Source organism: Bos javanicus, chromosome X, assembly GCF_032452875.1.
Source record: "Bos javanicus breed banteng chromosome X, ARS-OSU_banteng_1.0, whole genome shotgun sequence".
NCBI lineage: Eukaryota > Metazoa > Chordata > Mammalia > Artiodactyla > Bovidae > Bos > Bos javanicus.
This window is the reverse complement of record NC_083897.1, coordinates 128079048-128102824: the sequence shown is the minus strand read 5'-3', so window position 1 is coordinate 128102824 and position 23777 is coordinate 128079048. Positions and strand designations below refer to the sequence as shown.

The 23777-nt window shown below is 40.6% G+C and overlaps 1 protein-coding gene across 1 annotated transcript in view; it reads left to right on the top strand.

Moving 5' to 3' along the window:
* The window catches only part of PHEX (phosphate regulating endopeptidase X-linked), a 228136-nt gene that overhangs the window by 80661 nt on the left and 123698 nt on the right, over window positions 1-23777 (top strand). The window contains exons 10-11 of the mRNA XM_061407917.1: window positions 6310-6403; window positions 8603-8731. Of these exons, the coding sequence (XP_061263901.1) occupies window positions 6310-6403; window positions 8603-8731 (223 nt within the window). The remainder of the gene's footprint in view (window positions 1-6309; window positions 6404-8602; window positions 8732-23777) is intronic.

Here is a 23777-nt window from a genome sequence, read left to right as displayed (position 1 = left end):
TGAGAAATAGAGTCTAGCTTTGTGCCCAAGACCGAAATATCAAAGAAATTATCTAATTTTTTGGTTTGCTCCTCTCCCTCACCCCCATGAAACAGTGAACATTTGATGGTGGACACTCCTGTAATTGTTTTTATAACATCATGGCCTAGTATGGTACTTCTCACATGGAAGATTCTTCCTAAAAATTTCTAGAAGTTAACCAGATGGCCCCATGACCACTATCTGGGAGGTGACACAGAAGCAGGACTCCAAAGGATAAGGAGGAGTTTTTCAGGTAGGGGATAGTGGAAAAGGAGGGTGTCCTCAATGTTGAGCATGTTGGGTGATGGGACTAACATTAACCTGGATGTTGCCTTTGAGGGGTTTCTGGACCTTCCTAGCAGTCCAGTGGTTAAGACTCTGCTCTTCCACTGCAGAAGGCATGGGCATGATCCCGGGTCAGAGGACTAAGGTTCCACATGCTGTGCAGCATGGCCAAAAAGAGAGAGAGAAAGAAAAAAGTGGCAACAATTTCTGGTTTAGTAGATCTTGGGGGAGGCCAAGGAATTCTCAGGTGATGCTGATGCTGCATAGCTCTGGGCAGCCTCTAGGGTTTAGGAAGATCTCTTCAGCTTTGAGAACCTTTGAGAGGTACCTGTTTGGCTTACCTCAGGTGGTTTGGCTCAGAGAAGCAAATGCAAGCCATGGAATCTGAAGATCCAAATGTTAGTCCTAGATTTGACACATGCTTAGAAGTACTTTGACCTTGGATCTTTGTTTTATTTATTTGAAAATTGGAATAATAATAATAACCACCCCATAGCATTGTCATGAGGCTCAGAGAAGATCTTTATGATCTTTTTTTTTTTTTTATGATCTCTTAAATGCAATACAGTACAAATATAAGCTGTCACTAATTGACAACAAGTGTCAGAAAAATCTTCTTAAAAAAAAAATCTCCCTCATCAGAGGCTTTGGGAAATGATTTCACGTTGCTTTGTGGTGGATTCTCTCTCTCTTGAGCCTCTGTTTTCCTCTACTTTATTGATTGCCATTTGGGGGAAATTACCATACTGCTGAAAATGCTTTTTGAAAAGAGAAAGATGTGTTATTTTTAAGGACTATTGCTGAATCTTCTTTTTGTTTGGTTTTTTGAGCATTAAGTGGCAGTCATTCAGTCATTCCGGTCAGATCTGTTCCTGGCGTGTAATATTAGCACTCCAGAGCTGTGCTCCCCACTGTTCTGTCAGTTTATTTATAATGATGAAGCAGCTCATCAGTGCCATTGTCTCCCTGTGCGAGCTTCCCTGCTTCTGGCTTCTACCTGTCAGAGGTCCTGTGCTGTGGTCTTATAATGCCTTGCCTGTGGAGCCCTCACACACTGTTCTTTCTTCATACCCACAGATTTTTGGAAAGTGCCTTTGTTGGAGGGTTTTGACTGGCCAGGAAATCTTGGTGGAACAAGAGGGGTTAATCTGTCCATGTGTGGCATGGGGAAAAGCAGAGGCTTTCGAGTCAGACATATCTTAGGCTTGTCTAGCCTTCTTTGCATTCCTCGTGGCATCTGGGAGGATACTTGGCCAACAGTGAGCTCTTGGTGTCTTGCTCAGGATTAGGGATGTGAACTCAAAAGATCCAAAGGAATGACCTGAAACTACATGCTTATTACACCTGTTCTCCAACTTGGTTACACCCTGGACTTAGCTGGGGCGATTTAAAAATAATATTTGTGCTGGGTCTCATCCTAGAGACACTGATTGAATTGGTCTGGAGTGGCCTGGGCATCTGGTGATTGTAAGTTGGGGACCGACTGAGTATGTGATCCTGAGGCGTTACTTAATGGTTCTAGGCCTCAAGTTTCCTGTCATGTAAAATGCATACGAGGACATCTCTCCTGTAGCGGTGCTGTGGGAGTTAGAGGTAATACGAGATGCCTTAGCAGTGAGATTTCAAGGGAGCTGGAAAGGCAGAAAAATCTAAGACCCCAACATAGTTGCATCATGCTGTGTCTTTTACTGCCACCATCAGGCCCCATCCTAACACCATCATTCCCCAGTTAATCTGGTGCATCACAACCACCTTGAGGGAATAGCTTTTGAATTCATGTAAGCATATCTGCTGGCCATGGATCTCCTTTGAATCTGTACGTAGGGATCCAGCACAGCTCTCACACCCTGGAAGCAGTGTTTTAAGGTTGAAGAGCCTACAGACCTTGCATTAGGGTTGGTCTCTGCCCCTTTAACATTCTAGATATTGGACCCTAGTTGCTGCCTGCATCTTCCCGGCTGTAGCTGGCCTTTCTGCCCAGCTCTGTGAGTGATGAACTTCCTCACCATCCCCGCTCACACACAAGCTATTCCTCCATTATTTAGCTTCAGAGAGGCTAAATTCTTGCTCCAGAGTTTATATTCCCACTCCACACCCTGAAGCCTTCATGGCCCAGGGCCCATCCCTCTCCTGACTCCTACTCTCATCCCTCAGTTTGAGGCAGGCACTCTTCCAGCCAACTCTCTGGCATGCAGTTGTGGGTGCTAGGGTCTGTCACATCATTGCTATGTGCTTGCCTGTTTCCCCTGCTCAGCTGAAAGCTCCGGGAGATCAGGGACTATAGCTTCCTCACCTTTCCGTCTGCCAGCACCTAGAACTATTTGTATGTATCAGGTGTTCAGGAGGTGCTGAATGAGCGAATGAGGGAAGGATCCCTTGTGTACTTACCATGTATCCCATTCTGTTGGGGGCCAGAGTGAGGTACTCCGCCCATGACAAAGGTCATGAAGAAGGAGGCTCGACATACGCAAAGGCGGGATCGAGCCTCAGGAGTCCCCCTGGAAATCCTCGAGTGTCTACCCCCATAACCAGAGCCTGCCTACTTTACTACTTTGTGCTCTCACCTACACCTCTGACTTTACGGGGGGCTGTCCCCCACCACCTCTTTCGGAGAAGGAGTTAACCTAGAGCTCCAGTTAATAATAATTCCTGGGCGTGATAAGAGTGTTTTAACCTACAAACTCCTCTGAAGGTTCTCTGGCCTGCCTGACAGGCTTGTCCGGCCACATGTGATCGCTCACAGCACAAGATGCTTTAAACCTTCTAAAAACAGGTTCCTTAGAAAAGTTAGAAAACTATTAGTATAAGTATAATGGGCTAATTAGAAATTGTGTTGGTGAAGGGTTTTTCATTTGTTGAGCCAATGTTTGTTGCTAAGTCTCCATATCCCCTGCCCTTACACACATTAATGAATATATAGAATTAACCTTTGATATTAATCACGTTAGACCTTAGGCTAAGTAAATTCTTTCCTTAACTAAAACCCACTACACCCTCACCCTGTAGGAATGTAACTTTATTTGGGTGGCAGTCTGTTTTGAGAATAATCAGCCCTGGAGAAATAAGTGTCCTGATTGACTGACCGCTGTCACAAGGAGAGGGTCGTAAATTGTCAGCAGGCCCCCTGGCCAGAAGATGATGTAACACCCCTAAGACCTCTGTATACATTTGTATGAAGCACCTGACTTTGATAAAAGTCAGGACTGCTGACCCCGCGTGACTTTTGCATAACATCTCAGTGTATAAAAGTAGACCATGGAAAATAAAGAATTGGGATCAGTTTCTCGAAATACTGGTCTCCCCATGTCGCTCTCTCTCTCACTCTGGCTGAGTCTCCATCTGGAGCGCGGAACCCACCATGCTTACTAATTATGCCTGGGCTTCTAAGATCCGACCGGGGAGGCCTCAGTGTCTCCTCTCCTTCGGGAGAACGGAAGGACGCCTGCGGCCTACGTAAGTGGTGCAAACTTCTTGTCTTGAAGTTTTATTGGTCCCCCGCGTAAACCAAGCTACTCAGCCTCTTTTCTCCACTGAATTTTCCTACTGAGCTATCCTTATCCTATTACTCTTTATATCTTTAATTAATATCTAATTGAAGCTATTGTATCCTGATCCTCGCCTATGCCGTCTCTCCTTCGAATACCCTGGAAAAACCCATTTCTATGAACAAGCTGAAATCTGAAGTCCCATATCCCCCAGCTAGACTTTTACGTTCTCTGAATGTAGGTGTGAATTCCTATTTATTTGCATTCCTCGTGGCATCTGGGAGGATACTTGGCCAACAATATGTGCTCAGTGAGCACTTGTCTTGCTCAGGATTGGGGATGTGAACTCAAAAGATTCAAAGAAATGACCTGAAACTACATGCTTATTATAGTGCCTCAGAAGAGCAAAGACAAGGGCTAGACTTTGCTGATGAGAGTGGTGGTCTCTGAGGGGAAGTGTGCATACTTAAACAAAATCCACGGGGTCTGAGAAGAAATATTTTTTAAATTGTTAGAAAAAAGTCTATTTATTTGGTTCTGCTGGATCTTCATGGCTGCACAGGCTTTTCTCTAGTTGCAGCAAGTGAAGGCTACTCTTTAGCTGTGGTACACAGGCTTTTCTTTGTGGTGACTTCTCTTATTATGGAGCATAGTCTCTAGGGCACACGGGCATCAGTCGCTGCGGCCCACAGGCTCAGTAGTTGTGGCTCCTGGGCTCTAGAGCATAGGCTCAATACTTGTGGTGCACAGGCGTGGTTGCCCCACGGCATGTGAGATCTTCCCAGATCAGGGATCAAACCTGTGTCTCATGCATTGGCAGGCAGATGCTTTACCACTGAGCCACCAGGGAACCCCAAGGAGAAAATTTTAGAACCTCTATGTATCATTCTTTCTACTGAAAGAATAGCTAGGCTCTATTAGTTTTGCTGTATAGATAGCCATGAACCCTTCATTTGATCTATATACTATATACGAGAGTGGGCAGTGTTACCTTCACTGATTAGTTTTTATTCCATATATTGAAAATAATCTCAAGTCACTTACATATACCTATATATTTATGAATTTTACTATTGGTTCAATCCTCACAAAATGAGCAAATGATTGAAAAAATTCTTGTAGAGAAACAGGAGTTGAAACTATTATTAATAGTATAAGCACAAAGTGAATGGGAAGAAAATGTCAGAAGTGGCCCTTCTCCCACTCTAGTTATGCCATCTTGGTTGGCCAGATGACAAGATAAAAACAGTGGTATTCTAACCAGATCTGGGAAGGATATGGTTGCAATATTTTGAAATAGTCAAGATGACTATATGGGATGCTGATTTACATTGACTGTTGTTGTATTAACCTAATCCTATATGGATAATGTGTATTGAATAATTAACTAAAAGTGTTTGAAGGATTAATTAAGGACTTTGGAAAACATCTTTATTTCATTTTATCTTTCAAAATTTCTATTTCTAAATTTGCTAAAGACATTCCTGATATGTTAGCCCATTAGTATATCTCTATATAAATTAAAATAGCTATACATATGTTGGGTGTATACACTGAAATAGATTTAGTTGCTAAGAGTGAATGTCCACTGAGTTAGGATGCCATGCAAATGAGAGTGTGGGTTATTCTTGACTGGCCAGTTACCATCATCGTGTCACACTGCTCTCACATGGCTGGCTGACCCCAAGAGCCATCTCAAGAATGTGTGTTATTAGTCGCCATGGTAATGGCACAGCTGGGAGGGGATGGGTCATTAAAAATTCATCATCACTATTGAGTTGGAAATTAACTCAGATCACACATACTTTTGAGGTCAAGGTGCCTTTTGCTTATAGAAAAAGGAAGAAATCAAGAAAATGTAATGGATTTTTAAAAATATGTGTTGTGGATATTATGAGTGTATGGGGTTGTTTATGTGTTTGGAAGTGAACAACAATAAGAAAACCTGAAATTTACTCTGTCAAACATTTTGTTAGTTATTTTAACTTCACAATAACCCTGTAAGGTAGAGGTCATCCTCATTATATGATGAAGAAAGATGAAATCAATGAACTTAAGTGACTTGCCCAAACTCCCACATCTAGTAGGTATCGAACAAGGGTGCATATCTAGGTAACTGGCATTAGCTGGTATATTGCATTTTGTTTCCAAAAGGTAAGAATCCATCTGCATTTTGTCAAGTCATCTAATAATTGGAAGGTATTAACAATTTCTAGGCATGAAAGCATGGATAACAGTGGACTCCATGTTGTGAGTGGGAAAGCAAAATGTTCATGCTGAGACCTGGGGCTGGAATTTTTGTATCATCTGTCTGCATTAGGTGGTGAAAAGCAAGCCATTTTTGGTTGAGCTTATTGACATTGTATCATCTGATGTCATTTCTCAAGTGAAAGTTCTGCAGTTTTGTATGAGCAAAAGGTCCCTCCATGGAGCTTTGCCAACAGATTTTCCCAAGGTGTTCTGCAGAGCATCAGATATCAAGCTTAGAACAATAAATGTGTTCTCTTTCTGTTAACAGGACCATTGCCAACTATTTGGTGTGGAGGATGGTTTATTCCAGAATTCCAAACTTAAGCAGGCGCTTTCAGTATAGGTGGCTGGAGTTCTCACGGGTAAGTTTTAAGAAGATTGCAGTGTTATATCACTGGATAACTTTACATGCCAGAACAGTCTGTATATTAACTAATCCAATAAAAATCATCTTTAGGTATTGGGCAGAGGGAGTTTTACAGCTCAAGTTCTACTTTTTTTTTTGGCTTTATTTCTTTTTATTGAGGTAAACCTTATGTACAGTAAAGTATATTCAAGCTCTTCTTTGATGAAGGTATATAAAGATATTTAGGGCAATACTTGAGACCATCAAGTTTTCACCCTCCCCTTCTTACCAATTTATTCCCCTTTCCCCCAGTGTTTTTAAGTGGGTCACTATAATTATAATTTTAATATTTCTTAGTGATATATTTGTAGCTGTCTTTAGTTTTCAGTATTCTGAATATTCAGAATATGCATGCTATATGTATTAGATGGTAAAGTTTCATCTTTAATTTAGGGGTAGTGTTTTGTCTCTAGCTTGATCTTCAGTCTTTTTTTGCCTTTTTTTTCTTTTTCATTAGTGTTGGTCTTCTTAATTCAATCTAATTTATCCTAATTCTACTAGGCCAACGAGGCCTAAATTTAGTCTCCTCTGAGATGTGGCTCAACTGCCTAAAACACTTTTCTTTTCCCCCTCCTCATCTAGCCCTGTGATCTCTGCTCCTCTCCCACACTTGTTCTCCTCTTTAGCTTACATAAGTGTCACTCTTAGTTTCAGAGGCTTTTGTCTGAGTGATTCTCTTACCAATACAGACTTAAGGGTTTTGTGGCTCTTTTTTTGTTTTTTTTTTTTAACATTTTAAGAATTTTGGGACCTTAACAAATATTTTAAGTTAATTTTCTCTTAATTTGTAGTTAAGTAATGGAAAATTTTGTAAGCTCTAATTTCATTTAATAGACATTTTAATTATTAGGGAAAATGGCAGCTAGAGAAGTTCCTAGTGGGTCATTGCTCTTGAGTAGTAGCACAATTATTTTGGATACATTTTGGCCCTTGAAGTCACTAGGGTACTGAACTTGATAGAAAACATCATAAAACAACTATATATATTGAGGTCATATCAAAGGGTTAACCTGTAAAACTAGTAGATTATATATATGTGTCTGTGTGTATTTTTAACTTCTGTGGATCCCATAAAAGATGGTACCCAGCTGCTTTCCACTCCCACTGTGAAGAAAATAAGAGAGAGAGGTGTAAGAAGTAGTGTGTGAAAATTTGAGGTTAGGTATGAAGGGATGTTTCTTAAGCATAAAGTGCTAAATATAATACTGAATTGCCAAAGAAAGTTATAGGATCTCTTTATCTAGAAGTTTTTAAAATAGATTCATTCCATACTCTCCTCAGAGAGTGGTTATGTTATCAGAAAGTAGAGGAAGAATAGATAAACTTCAGTGTTAATCACATTTGCTCTGTACCTACAAGCGGGGTCTAATATCATTCACTGGCTGCCTCCAGCCACCATTCTCAGAGCCTCCCCTTGCTGTCTACCTTTACTTTGCATTTTGAGCGCTCCAAACTCCCAACCCACAGGGGCAACTTAAATGATATTAATTTCTTTGTCTTCAACCCTGAACAGTAAGCTTTTGAGCCTTCCAAGTCCTGCTTTGGACCTTCCTTACTTGTTTGTAAATATTTTCTTATAATGGTTTAATTGGGACAGATGAGAAAAACACATCTATTTTTTACTTGGTTACCAGTGTGTTCTGTTATGACACAATGTAAATATACCTCCTGGGTTGTTCATGGTGGGCATATTTTCCTGGTCTGTCATGTGAGTGTACTTTCCAGAGCAAGGAAGCCTTTGCTGGGAGTGGGGGGACTTTGATCACCCATTGATTTTAAACCTTTCTTGGTAGAAGTTTAGTTCTCAGAAGGTATTAACTACCATCTGGACACTTGGACAGTATCCTTTCATGTCCCTGCCAACTGCAGAAAAACTATGCTATTGTCTACATCCTTTGTTCAGTGGGAAAATTGGAAGGAAAGGAGGGGTACATTATCATCCTCTCTTAAAATATTTTCTCTTGGTTTTATATATAATGAGACAAGCAGAATATTTTTCTTCATTCAATTTTACCTTTGGTTTACTATCTGACACATGTATATGGGTTGCGGGATGCAGTGTTTTGTAGACTGTGTCCTTCAGGTTCTTTGAACATTTTTTCAGCCATTGGTTTTATCCAAGTGAAGCTCAGTCTGGTTCGATTATCTCCCACAGGTAATCCAGGGGACCACAACTTTGTTGCCTCAGTGGGACAAATGTGTGAACTTCATTGAAAGTACTCTCCCTTATGTCGTTGGAAAAATGTTTGTGAATGTACACTTCCAGGAAGACAAGAAGGAAATGGTAAGTGCTGCCCCCCAGCGCCCCCGGCTGATGAAAACAATGGCAGTTAACCAGATCCGAGATAGATAATATGGTCAGCAGGCCAGTATCAGCCTTCTAGCTCTTAAAGTGATGAATCTAGATAACAGTTTTGCTTCAAAGAGGAATTCTTGCAGTACCATATTAATTCAAAACTCAAATGTAGAATGTTATCATGAAAATTTATTTTTTTAAATTTAAATTTATTTATTTTAATTAGAGGCTAATTACTTTACAATATTGTATTGGTTTTGCCATACATCAACATGAATCTGCCACAGGTGTACCCGTCTTCACGTGTTCCCAATCCTGAACCCCCTCCCACCTCCCTCCCCATACCATCCCTCTGGGTCATCCCAGTGCACCAGCCCCAAGCTTCCTGTATCCTGCATTGAACCCGGACTGGCGATTCGTTTCTTATGTGGTATTATACATGTTTCAATGCCATCATGAAAATTTAGAAATGAGAAAACAGCATGAAATCATGCCATATAGAGTCAGAATTTCTCCTGTAGAAATTTAATGTGTTCAGTCAATGCTTAGGAAAAAGAGGGCCTGGATAATTTTGGGATTAGATATTTGAACCATTGTAATTACAAAAGATAGAGATATTCCAGACAAATTTCTTTGTTTTAAAGATTAGAAAGCTGGAGACCCAGTGATGAAATGATTTGTAATATATTTAACAACTTTCCTTTTTTGCCAGTTATACTTAGGTATTTTCTTCAAAATAAACAACTTAAAAAATTGAAGTATAGTTGATTTACAGTGTTGTGTTAGTTTCTGGTTTACAGCAAAATGACTTAGTTATGTTTGTAATAGTTATATATATACTATAATGTAACAATTAGCAATGTCAAGCATCTTTTCATGTGTCTATTGGCCATCTGTGGAGAAATGTATATTTAGGTCTTCTGCCTATTATTTGATTGGGTTGAAAAGAAACAATTTTAAAAAATTTATTTGTTTTTAATTGAAGGATAATTGCTTTACAGTATTGCATTGGTTTCTACCAAACATCAACATGAATCAGCCGTAGGTTTACCCATGTCCTCTCCCACTTGAACATCCCTCCCCAACGCCCCGCCCAAACAAACAATTTTTATTGAAGTAATAGTTGCTTTACAAAGTTGTGTTAGTTTCAGATATACAGCCATGTGATTGTTATACATACATATATATCTATTCTTTTTCAGATTCTTTTCCATCATATGTTATTATAAGATACTGAGTATAATTCCCTGTGCTATATAGTAAGACCTTGTTGTTTATCTATTTTATATATATAGTAGTATGCATTTGTTAATCCCAAACTTCTCATTTATACCTCCCCTCTTCCCCCTTTGGTAAATATAAGTTTGTTTTCTATGTCTGTGAGTCTATTTCTGTTTTATAAATAAGTTCATTTTTTTTTAAGATTCCACATTTAAGTGATATTGTATGGTATTTTTTTTTCTCTGTCTGACTTACTTCACTTAGTATGATAATCTCTAGGTCTGTCCATGTTGCTGCAAATGGAATTATTTCATTCTTTTTTATGCTTGAGTAATGTTCCATTGTGTGTGCTTGTGTTTGTGTGTGTGTGTGTGTAATATGTATATATATTGCACCGTCTTTATCCATTCATCTGTTGATGGACACTAAGGTTGGGCTTCCGTTCTTGGCTATTGTAAATAGCGCTGCTGTGAACAATGGGGTGCTTGTGGTTTTTTTTTGAATTAGAGTTTTCTTTGGATAAATGCCCAGGAATAGGATTGCTGGATCATATGATAGTTCTATTTTAGTTTTTTGAGAAACCTCCCTAATGTTTTCCATAGTGGCTGTACTATTTTTTTCCATTCCCACCAACAGTGTAAGAGGGCTCTCTTTTCTTCACACTCTCTCATGTTTAGCAACTACTGCTGCTGCTGCTAAGTCGCTTCAGTCGTGTCCGACTCTGTGCGACCCCATAGACGGCAGCCCACCAGGCTCCCCCGTCCCTGGGATTCTCCAGGCAAGAACACTGGAGTGGGTTGCCATTTCCTTCTCCAATGCATGAAAATGATAAGTGAAAGTGAAGTCGCTCAGTCATGTCCGACTCTTAGCGACCCCATGGACTGCAGCCCACCAGGCTCCTCTGTCCATGGGATTTTCCAGGCAAGAGTACTGGAGTGGGGTGCCATTGCCTTCTCCGAAGCAACTACTAAGTGGCTTAGAAATAGAAATACAATACAGGGACTCCCCCCCACCCCCACCCCGCCTTTGCTTTCGCTATCCTCTAAAAACTAAAGAGATGTGATATTTGTTTCACAGAAAACACTGTCAGGTTTTTTTTCATAAGCTTAAAAAGAAATCTTTTTATTTTGTAAATTTCTAAACATATATGGAAAGAACATTGTAATCAACTTCCATGTACCCATGATCTGTGCCTATTTGTTGTAGTAGCATTAATGACCCAGCCAGATGAATCCACTAATAGAGGCTGAGGTTTAATTTCGCTCATTTACTGAACAAATATTTGTTGAATATCTGTTATATAACAGACATTGTTATAGGCACTTTTTGAGGCAGCAGAGAACAAAGATCCCTGACCTCACTGAGATGACAAAAAAAAAATTAATACAGTTGTATACATTATGATAAAGACTCTGGAAAAGAAAAGAATGAGATCAGGGTAAGGATAAATCAGGAGTGCTGGAAGGTGTGAGTGTGTGGGGAGGGTTGTAGGATTAAATGAGATGGTCAAAGAAAGCCTCACTGTGAAGATGACATTTGGTAAAGATTTGAAGGAGGTGAGAGAATCAGATACGGCAGTTATCTGGAGGAAGAGTATTCTAAGCAGATGGAACAGCTAGTGCAAAATCCCTGAGGCAGGGATGTGCCTGGAGTGCTCCAGGAAGAGCAGGGAGGTCCCTGTGGCTGGAGCAGGGCTAGCGGGGGTGAGAGAAGCAGATGCTGAGGTCAGAGCAATAGCAGGGCTGGCATTTTAGAAGACTTGTAGGACATTGTAAGAGTGTTGGCTTTGATGCTGAGTGGAGTGGGGAGCTATTGCAGGCTTTTTGCAGAGGCCTGATGTGACTTGACTTATGTTGAAAGGCTTACTCTGGCCGCTGTGCTGTGAAGAGATTGTAGCAGGTCAAGAATAGAAGCAGGGAGACCAATTAGGAGACTGTCGGAGGGACCAGGCCAGAGGTGATGGTGGCTTGGACCAGGTGGTAGCAGTGGAAGTTGTGAGAAGGCATGGTATTCTGAATACGTTCTGAAGGATAGAACCAACACAATTTGCTGACAGATTTTTTGAGGGATCTGAGAGCCAGAGCTCTGAATCTGATTAAGTGGAAATTAACTGTTAACTGAGTTGCTGTTAACTGAGAAGAGGAGTGCTGTGGGGGAGGATCAAGTTTAGAAGGGAAGATCAGGGGTTCAGTTTGGGCTCCGTTGAATTTGAGATGTTATCAGACTTCCCAGTGGAGATGTCAAAGAGGCAATAAGGGAAGTACAGTGGAGTTTAGGACAGAGGTTGAGCTGGAAGATTGGAGGAGAGGGAAGGTATGAAATCATTGTCCAGGGGAGTGGAGCACTGAGTAAACTGAGGAAATGTAGTATGGGTGCCTCGAAGCAGTAATGGTTTGGGTGAGGTTGGAGGTCATGAATTTTATTTTTATGTTTCCCCATGCCACACGGCTTGTGGGATCTTTTTTCCCTAAACAGGGATCGAACCTGGGTCCTTGGCAGTGAAAATGCAGAGTACTAACCATTGGACCACCAGAGAATTCCCTACTGCTACTGCTAAGTCGCTTCAGTTGTGTCCGACTCTGTGCGACCCCAGAGACGGCTGCCCACCAGGCTCCCACGTCCCTGGGATTCTCCAGGCAAGAACACTGGAGTGGGTTGCCATTTCCTTCTCCAATGCATGAAAGGGAAAAGGGAAAGTGAAGTCGCTCAGTCGTGTCCAACTCTTAGCGACCCCATGGACTGCAGCCCACCAGGCTCCCCGGCCCATGGGATTTTCCAGGCAAGAGTACTGGTGTGGGGTGCCATTGCCTTCTCCAAGAGAATTCCCTGGAGGTCATGAATTTTATAAAGTCTACTCATTTTGGCTGTATGTTTTCCATCGTTTCAGCTGCACTGGAGGAGAAGGTCCATTTTGAATTAGAAATTGAAATTTAGCTAGGTTTTTTTTTTTTGGTGTGCATTCTCTTTATGAAGAATTATATTTTACAAATGGCATGAAGCAGAGTGTCTAGGAATGATTAACTAGGTAGGGGAGGAAAAATAACGTTTTCTCTACTCTTCTAGGTTCTTGGCTGAGAACCTCCTGTAATACAAGATTAATAGGAGAAAAACTAACAAGTTTAATAACATGTATATTTCCTATACTCAGGACAACTGAGTAACTTCCAGAAATGGCTGAAGCTACCACCTTAAATTCCAAGTCGAGCTAAAGATGAAATAAGATGTTGAGCAAAGGGAGAAGCCAGTTATAGGTTACCAGACAAAATGCAGTATTTAAGGATGGTTGTTACACAGATTTAAGTCCTTACCTTCTCCAATGGTAGGAGTTTCTAGAGATTTAGTCACTCTCCTCTTCTTGGTTCACAAAGGGAGACCTCTTTACAATGGAGATTATCCTTATAAAGGTTAACTTCTCTCACAAAAGAGTGACTTCCCTGCTTTCAGGAAAATTCCTGTGTCTGCAGCCTCTCAAAAAATAATCAGCCCCAAATAATCAATATGCCAAAGGGACATATTTTCTCTCTGTATGCTCAGTCATGTCCAACTCTTTGCAACCCCACGGACTGTAGCCTGCCAGGCTCCTCTGTCCATAGAATTTTCCAGGCAAGAATACTGGAGTGGTTTGCCATTTCCTTTTCCAGGGGATCTTCCCGACCCAGGGGTCAAACCCATGTCTTCTGTATTGGCAGGCATCACCTGGGAAGCATTTTTGGGATGGTATATTTTGCTCTCCCTCACTAATAACAATCCGTTATAGTCAATCGGATTTGAGTATGTAAGCACCTTGAATGCAAGTCATCATTAAACACTGGATTTAAAGGCAAAGAAAGTTAAAACTCTGTTAAGTCATGATAATTCAACTAGTTGGTATTACATGTCAATGTATATTACAACTATGTATTATGTGCTGAAGTTTGCTTTGGAATGTCATATATCTAAGTACATTTACTTAGGGTTTTTTTTCCTGTCTTTTGATACTTGGGAGAATTTAATGCCAAGTTTGAGACTTTATATTTGAACCTGAAAGTACTCTTCTTGCAAATAATTCCACTGAAGAATTAATGTCATTTCAAAATATTCAAAATTCCCATTGTGTTTTCTTTCACTCCTTGGTCAGAGTAAATGGATTGAGAATTTATCAGATAATCACAGTGGTAACATTATAAGCCCTGGAAAGGATATAAAAACAATTAAGGGATAGTGGAGGTGTTTTTATGTAACAGGATTTTTTTTTTTGGCAGTAGAAGAATTTTAAGTAATATGAAAAGTATGTGGATTAATTTGTTTTTCTCAGTTTTGGTGTGAAAGTCCCTTTTTCTTGTCAGCATGTGACATTTTAAAATAAAGTTGATTTTGGCACTCCCCCCGATGTTGTGGTGTACGCGGGATGAGGAGGTAGTGGGATAGTTACACAGATACTCATCTATTTTACATAAAATTATTTGCTGCTCTTAAGCAGAAGCTATTTGCTTCAGGGAATATTTAAGTTGGGAACTTATAAGAGAAATATCTGGCTTTTTATAGCCATGTTGCAGGGCTGTCATCCAAGAACCACCTGGAACCATTGATTTACTTGAAAAACATTCTTTATTATTAGCTACAATGCAAAGAGAAAACCAGAAAGATCCCCATTGGGACAAATTCCAGAGACACTAACTCAGAGGGAGGGCTGCCATTGTTTTTTTTTTTTTCTCAAAAACAATTGTTAAGCAAATGAATGCAGTCAGAAGGTTAAACTTCAGGTGCTTCTCAAACTTTAACGTGCACCAGAATCACTGGAGGATCTTGTGGGGTAAATGCAAAATCTCACTGCATTTTAACTGGGTCTGGGGTAGGATCCAGGAATTTGCATAACCAGCTCCCCAGTGATGTCGATGCTGCTGGTCCTGGACCACACTTAGAGTAGCAAGGCCTTTGCATTATTTATTTGTCTGTAAACAGCACCAAAAAGCAGCCCTGGTGATTCATGCGAGCAGGGCAGGCATTTGACTCAGGACAGCAGTACATTGGTTCCTAAAGCCTGTTATCTTAGTGCAAGTAACCGCTTTGATTTCAGATTATAGAAAATTTCGTTGGTTTAAATTGGTTTAAATAGACTGTGCCAAACCCTGTGTGCGGGCCTCCAGGCTACTTTTTAGTTCTGCTTTTGTGGTGGTGGTGGTGGTTTTCCTCTGAGCTGTTTTAGTTTTTATTTGAAAACTGGTACCTGGGTTTCTCTAAGAGCCTGTGCTTCTCAGTATCTCTGTCTCTCCAGCCTCTTAATGGCGGATTGGCCCAATTGCCACTGGTTGGCACACTTTGTTCTAGAGAGGATGAAAGGAGTAGTTCACTTTGAGGTTTCCTTTGTAGACGAGAAAGCATCCTTTTCCCCTCCCCAACCTACCTCTCTTCCTTTTAACTGAGGAGAACACACAATTTTATGTTACTCTTTCCTTGTGATTTCCCATATACATGTGCACACAGCCACACACATATAGCTCATATTCATTCACTCACACCTAACTACGGGAGTTTTCAAAATTTAATTAGAAAGGGGAAGGATGGGATGTAGAAAAAGGAGAATCGTTTCACAGAAAGCCTCTTAAAGAGGCCACATGGAACAATCAGATACTATCTGAAAGAGCCTTCCAGATAGTGAGACAGGGCATTAATCCATGTGGGACTGGCTGCAAACGTGACTTAGATCACAGGGACAGGCCAGTGGAGTGAGAGTAGGGAGTTGTGGAACTCTGGACAGCAGCTGACTTTGTTACCTAAAGTAGCACTATCCAGTAGAACTTGCTATGAGCCACGGATGTGTTTTCTACTGAAAGTGAAAGTGAAGTAGTTTCCGACTCTTTGGGACCCCATGGCCTGTAGCCTACCAGGCTTCTCGGTCCATAGGATTTTCCAGGCAAGAATACTGGAGTGGGTTACCATTTCCTTCTCCAGATCTTCCTGACCCAGGGATTGAACCCAGGTCTTCCTCGTTGTAGGCAGACGCTTTACTGTCTGAGCCACCAGGGAAAAAGTAAAAGGAAACAGGTGAAATGAATTTTGATACTATATTTTGTTTAATCAAATATATCCAAAATATTATCATTTCAACAAGTCGTTAATAGAAAATTGATACAGTAGTTTTTATGCTTTATTTTATATTAAGTCTTTGAAACTGCATGCATGTTTCATATTTATAGCACATCTCAATTTGGACTATCCCTGTTTCAAGTGTTCACTTGCTGTATGTGGCTACCACATTGGACAGTCCTTGTCTGAAGAATTGAAGAGGGATACTTTGAGATCAGCATGGCTGGGCTCAGTCCCTGGGTGAGTGGGTGCTAGTAGCCAGGACTGGGAAGGTAGAGTCGTCAGTGTCTGACCAACTGAGTTTCTCAGAGGGCTCTAATATGAGAGGGGAAGGACTCAAGTAGTCCCCACAAGGGATTCATGTCTGGGAACAGGGATGGGAGTTGAAGTCAGGCCGCTACTTGCTGAGGCTGTTTCAGGTTCTCTGGGATACCAGCAAACAATCAACAAATTCCAAATTCTGCTCTGACGTAAGCACCTTGGAGGCTTGGTTCTCATTGGCTCATGGACCGGGTGGTGTGGAGTCTGCAAGTTAAAGGTGTTCAGTGCCTGAAAGTTGCAAAAGACTCGGTCAAGGCAAAAGTCAGGAGTTGCAAGTTCAAATCCCCTCAGAGCTAGTGAGGAACATTAAATAATGTACAGAACTAAAGCTGGCTGAGTGTCAGCAAAGGCTGGGGCAAGTGCAGTGAGGAGTGTCAGTTGCCCCTGGGGAATCTGAGACCCAGTACTGGTGATCTGGAATGGCTGTGATAGTCAGGATTCACTTCGAGCTCTTTTCATGCAGGATGCCTGCTGAAGGTTGCTCAGCTTCTGGTTTTTTGAGAGAAGTCAGAAATATGGAGTTTTATGTGAAATAGCCCACATTTTAAATCTGGGCAGTACTTTGGAGGCCAAACTGAATCTGTCCTTGGGATACCATTTTGTGCCTTGTACACTAACATTTTTTTCTCCAGTTTTCAGAACCCAAAGTCATGACCTTGTCTGTCAGAGAACTTCTTTAATTTTTTCATGTTATTTAGAAGGAGATCATGCATAATTTAAAAATACAGCATATTAGCTAAACATTTAACGAGTTGCTTTTGTAAAAAGTTATATGCAGAGTATGAAAGTGGAACTCTCTCAGAGAATTCATGATATCTTGTCACTGTCAATAGAGATGATGCTCCTGTCTTACCGTGACAAACCCTGATCTGTAGGCTCATGACCTGAGTGACAGGAGAGAAGGTTTAGAGGTATGTGTTTATGTGGGAGGGTGGTCTAAAGTTGTTTGTCTTCCATTTTTTATTGTTAATGATAATTAATTTCTATAATGTATGTGTAAATGCCCCAGATAGATACCCAAGTCCATGGCAGGCACACGAAGATCCCAGAGATGGCTATATAATGTTTTAAAAATCTGGTAATGATAAGAAAGTAGCTAACTTTTACTGAGATGTAGTTGGATGTCTGGTATGTGTTCTAAGAGCTTTTGGTGTGTGAACTCATTTAGACCTCACAATAGTCCTATAATTGCTTTTACTGTCCTCATTTTCCAGATTAGGACACTGAAGCTCAGAATTTAAGTGAATTCCCCCAAATCATATAGCCTAAAAATGGTTAGGTGGAATTCAAGTTCAAACCATCTAGCTTGAAGTGGGTGTTCTATTCCCTTGCCTCTCTCTGAAAAACACTTGAATCTTCACCATTTTAATGACTGGAATGAGGAGACCTGTCATAATGAAGAGACTTCTTAGTGGCTTGTCCTGTAATTCATTCACTCTTTGTTGCTGTTCAGTCATTCAGTCGTGTCCTACTCTCTGTGACTCCATGGACCGCAGCACGCCAGGCCTCCCTGTCCATCATCAACTCCCGGAGTTTACTCAAACTCATGTCCATTGAGTCAGTGATGCCATCCAACCATCTCATCCTCTGTCATCCCCTTCTCCTTCCTTCAATCTTTCCCAGCATCAGGATCTTTTCTAAATGAGTCAGCTCTTCGCATCAGGTGGCTAAAGTATTGGAGCTTCAGCTTCAGCATTAGTTCTTGCAGTGAATATTCAGGATTGATTTCCTTTAGGATTGACTCTTATAAGGAAATTATTTATTCATATATTAAGATCTTATACAAATAAAAAGGATGTATTTCCTATTTCTTAGCATTTTAGAAGTGGGAATCAGTTGAAGTAGATTTTGCTTCTAATATTTCCATATTTTAAAGACAAAGAGTGTGAAAGCGCTATCAATTCAAATCTAACCAGTTGACATTGCATTTTTCACATTCATATAATTTTCAGAAGAAAAGAGGGACACAGTAAGAAACAAGCTGATTATCAGAGATTTCATCTAAGAGCAACATTTGAGGTATATCTTTGGCTCAGTGCCCATACTGAGCTCAATTTCTGGGATTTTCTACATATATCATTCTGAGGAGTGATCCCTGATGTTTGGAATGATGACCTAAGGCTCTGTAAGATTTCTCATCAAAACAATCTTTAAAATGTTTACCATTTTTTTTTTGGTTACGAAGCAGAAATATAAATATATACCTCAAAGAACAATTTTCTATCATGTTGCTGCAAAGGAACAAAATAGATCTTTCTACTTTGTGCTTTAAACTGTAGTTTCTAAAGGATTCAAGGAAATTGGAGCTTTCATTTGAACATTTTGGCTGAATTAAGTTATTAAACTACCTAATTTTATTTCATTATAGACACTGTGTCCCCAAATTACTTTATTCATATAACTCAGTTCTGCCAATTGGCATTTTATTGCTGTTCTCTCAAATTTTCTGTTTTTGTTATAGGGTAAACCCTATTAAAGAAAATTATTCGGATACTTGTTAAAATTTTACAGAGGATTTTACTCAGGACTATTGCAAAGGGTGTCAAGATTTTCAAAGTAAGAGAGAGAAATATCGGGCTCAACTCTGACTATAGCCGAGACAGCTGGGAATTTATGGCCAAAGAGCAGGTTGAAGGAGTCAGTGAATGGAAAATTACTAAGAGAAAACATTCAAAGGTCAAGGGACTTTTTTTCTTCTTCTGTTTTTTAGTTGTGCCATGTGTCATGTGGGATCTTAGTTCCCTGACCAGGGATTGAACCCATGTTCCCTGCAGTGGAAGTGTGGTGTCCTAACCATTGGACCGCCAGGGAAGTCCTGGTCAGGGGACTTTTGCTGAAGGCAGGCCAGGGTGCTCAGATATCAAGAGTGGAGGGGATTCTCTCTCAACTGGCTTATCAGGATTCTTGGTAAAACTGGGCTGTGCAGGCCAGGCAAGGACAGGATGGAACCACCATTGAGACCTAGTCAAGAAGAGGATGTAGAGGAACCTGGCTGAAATTTGGTCAAGGAGAGAGACTTTGTCAACAGTGAAATAAAAGATAAAGTCTCTTCTCGTACATTGATAGTCTGTATGCAGAAGGCTAATTTAAAGAGGAACAAATCTTTTATTATACTTTCGATCGAGACTTTATTAGATGACTAATTAAAACTTTACTTACTGTGTCCAACAATTCACTGATTCCTCCTGTATTCTAGTAGCTTATTCCTTTTTCTCTTTAAGGTAAGGACATCATTCATGTCCCCAAGTAATGCCATAGATGACCTACAGTATCTTCCAATTTTCTGAGTGCTCTGCATGAGCAATTCTGGTAGTAATTCTTCACCCAAGAACAGGTTTCTCCTCCCCCCCCATACTGCTGCAGCTGGTCCTGAAGACTTAAGTACCCACATGGGTCCAATCGCAGTGGTAGAGTTCGAACTTGCAACCTCCATACACTAGCAGTTCACCTCATTAGTTAGCCAATATAATTGAATTGATGAACTGCTATTAATATTCAAGTTCTTTAATTCCCCTGCTCACTGTTTTTCTCAGTGGTTGAGTAAATGAGATGTAACTCTAACGTTAGTGGCAGAAGTCACATGAAAGTCAGTGTCATGCACTATAGCAATGCCCTTATACTGAGGGATTCTTCATTCCTTACAGGTGCTGCTCCTCAAAAGAGCTGGTCTCAGTATAGCCACTGTACTGATAGAGATCAGGCTCCCTTCAACACAGCTCATGCAAAGAAAGGATATTCTATCTGGCTATCAAGTGTCCCTGTTTCTGTTTGCCTAGTCAATGGTATCAGCTATAATATCGGCCAGTTTCTCTGGGTCTTTGCAGAATTAAGTTTTGCAGTTTCTCTGGGTCTGTCTGAATTAAGGCAAACCAAAGTGATTTGAGTTTTAAAGGACTTCTAAATACAGTTACAAAACATTGACCTTATAAAGAAGTTACATCTGATTTTCTGAAAACTGGCATATATATAAATCTCATAGCCCACTTCTACTCTTATCATTTTGGGCAAATTAGCCTCTTCGTTTCTCTGTTTTCCTGTTTATGAATGGTACCCAAGTTTTGCTGCTATAGCAGTGCTCTGTAACACTCAGCCACCAAACTTCAGTGGCCTACTGTTGATGCATCTGGAGTTAGCTGGTGGTCCCCCAGGCAGCTCTGCTTATTTTGGCGTGGTTTGTCCAATGTCTGGGGGCCAGCTGGTTGAGGCTGGCTTCGGCAGAGGTAATCAGGATGACTTGGTTCTACTCCAAGTGTTTTCCTTCCATCACCCAGCCAGCCTGGGCATGCTCTCCTAGTGATGGCAGAGGTGCAAGTGAGCAGGCAGAGACCATGAGGCTTCCTGAGGCCCAGGTTCAGGACTGGCAATGTGTCCTGTCTGCATTCTGTTCCCCAAAGCCAGCCACAAGGCCAGTCTAGTTTGGCAGAATGGGGTAATAGAATGCATTTTTGGTGAAAGGTCCCATAGCAAAGGGCATGGAGGTATAGAGTTAAAAGCCATCGTTGCAGTGAATCAGACATAGGGATACAAACAGTACCTAGCTCGCTGGTTTGTGATGAGGATTGAGTGAGATAATCCACATAGAAGGTTTAGCATGATGCCTAATGCATAGCGAGTGCCCAGTGAATTACTGTGTGTCATGCCTAAGGTTAATCATGAAGAGCAAATGCATGCCATCAAAGAACCATGGCAACCCTCCTGCACTGACAGCTCTTCTTCCGAATTTCTCTTCAACAGAGTGAGTGTGAGGTACCTGGGGCTTTTGCTCTACCTAGTTCTCCATACATGCCCGGTGTAGTACCTTTCAGTTGGGTTAAAGATCCTTTTAAGGCCTGTGCCCTGGCCACATTCCAGAACCTGCCCTACCATTTAATGCTAAATCTGGCTCTTAGGAGAGTCTCATGCAACTACTCAAGGAGCCAAATGTAATTTCTATAGCAGATCCAGGTTTCACAACTCTCTGCGGGCTAAATCTTATTACAACAAATGTCATCACACCCCAATCATGACAACTCTTTTTAAGCAAGCTTTGGTAAAATGACATCCAGCAAAACAAGTAATTTAGAAGGCTCATTGGGAATTCTTTGGGAATTCTTTGGAAATAAGTGTGGACACTGCTCTTGCCCTTGTCCTCGAGTGTGCTGCCACAGTAATGACACATTTGGCCCACCCTGCTTGTTTGTTGATTCTGTCTCTGGATAGCATTGGACACTATTTTCTTTGCCACTTATGATTGGCCACAGTCTCATCAAGCTGATCAGACCTGTGGGCTGCAAAGACCCTGTACTAGAAATTCATTCACTCAAAGAAAGCACTTAGGCCTTCCAACAGAGCTGGGTTTTGGAAGTGACCTGGCAGAATTCCTTGCTGGAGGAAGTTTACCCACAGCCAAAGGCTAGACTGTTGTGAGACTGGTTGACTTATAAATATTACGCTGGTTTCTGATCTGTCCTCTCAAAGAGTAGGAAAATGGAAAACAGGAAAAGATGAGTTAGAAAATTAGAACACAATCTATTTATAGTCAGTAAATGTGATCCTAGCCTTATGCTTTTAGATAAGAGAACATGCTAAACTATTGCACCACCAGACTAACGTGCTTTATAGTATATCTGGGGCCTAAATAATTTGATATTTTTTTCTTTCACTAACATTTTGAATAGCTCTGCCAAGTTTGTTAATCCTGATGAACTGATATGATTTGTTTTATTAGCTTGCTTGGCTGCCAGAAACTGAGCGTCTTCTATCTAGCCTCAGTTTTTTTGCTTTACCGCTTCTTGCTTAATACAGGTCCCTTCTTTACTTCTTAGTTCAATGCCATTATTGTATTTTTATCAGGAGCCAATTCAGAGTTGTTTTCATAAATATAGTATAAATAATGAGTCAGTGGATAGTTAATGTTTATTAGTGCATTGATTTATTTAATATCTGTGTTTCTTTCTAGTGAAGTGATGGTTGTCAGAAAGAAACATTTTAGGAACTTCCCTTACATTACAGCCTATTTTTTCTGTGTTAACCACATGAATTATTGATAATAATTTTTGTTCTTTGCATTCACTAGTCAAGTGGTTACAACTTAAGGAACCACGTCCTGCTCTACACCAATGGGAAAACTGGAGACTTTTTAATCTTATGTTTTATTAAGATATTACTTATAATTTCTGAATATATGAAAAATGAAAATCTCAACATTATGCTTTTGTTTTAAGAATTTCATTGAAATTACATTATTTTAGGATTAATGAATACAGTCAACTTTGAAGATTCTTTTCTTCTTTAAGAACTCTATCAGCCTATAGCTGTTTGTATCAGATATATAATATATATGTATGTAAATATATATATATATATAAAACCATTCTTAGCCATCTGTTCTATACCACATTGGCACCATCAACCTCAGAATGGACTGGACTAACTGAGTCATTTGAGTCCCACTAAAGTTTATATTTCAAATAACTGCTGGAATAACTGTTACACATTAGTATGTATAAAAGATATTTGATTAAATTTCACTTCTTTGCTGGATACCCACTGGAGGTTTTAAAAACGTAAATCAACTTCTATTTATTGAACATCTGCTTTATGTATCTTATGAGATGTGAAATTATATCGTGAGAAATCATATCATGTAAGATGTGAAATCATAAAACTAAGAAGTTTAAATTTGCAGAACACTGTAGGGGAAGAAAAGAATTTTTTCCCTTTATCCTCCTAGGTTCTTGGCCAAGACCCCTCTGTAATAAAAAGACAGATTAACAAGAGAAGAACAGAAATTTAACAACACGTATCCCTCCTGTTTGGAGTTTCCCTGGTAGCTCAGCAGTAAAGGATCCACCTATAATGCAGGAGACACAGGTTCGACTCCTGGGTTGGGATAATACCCTGGTGGAGGGCATGGTAACCCACTACAGTATTCTTGTCTGGGAACTCCCATGGACAGAGGAGCCTGGTGGGCTACAGTCCATGGGGTTGCAGAGAGTCACACACTACTTAGTGATAGACTTTAGATTTTTGAGACTTGGATACCTCCCATGTATATGAGCAAGACTCAGGAAAACCAAGTAACTCCCTGTGCTGTATGCTCAGTTGCTTCATTCGTGTCCAACTCTGTGCGACCTTATAGACTGTAGCCTGCCAGGCTCTTCTGTCCGTGGGATTCTCCAGGCAAGAATACTAGAGTGGGTTGCCATGCCCTGTCCAGGGGGTCTTCTCCAGACAGGAATCAAACCCACGTCTCCTGCACCTCCTGCCTACAATGGCCCAATTCATCACCTTAAATACCATTTCCAGCTAAGTCAAAAGATGTTTTGTAGGGGAGGGAAGCCAGTTATGGGAGATTACCAGGCAGAGCTTGGTAAACAAGGGTAAGGGTAAATACAGATTTAAGTTTTTGTTTCTCCATTGATAAGACTTTCTAGAGATTTCAACA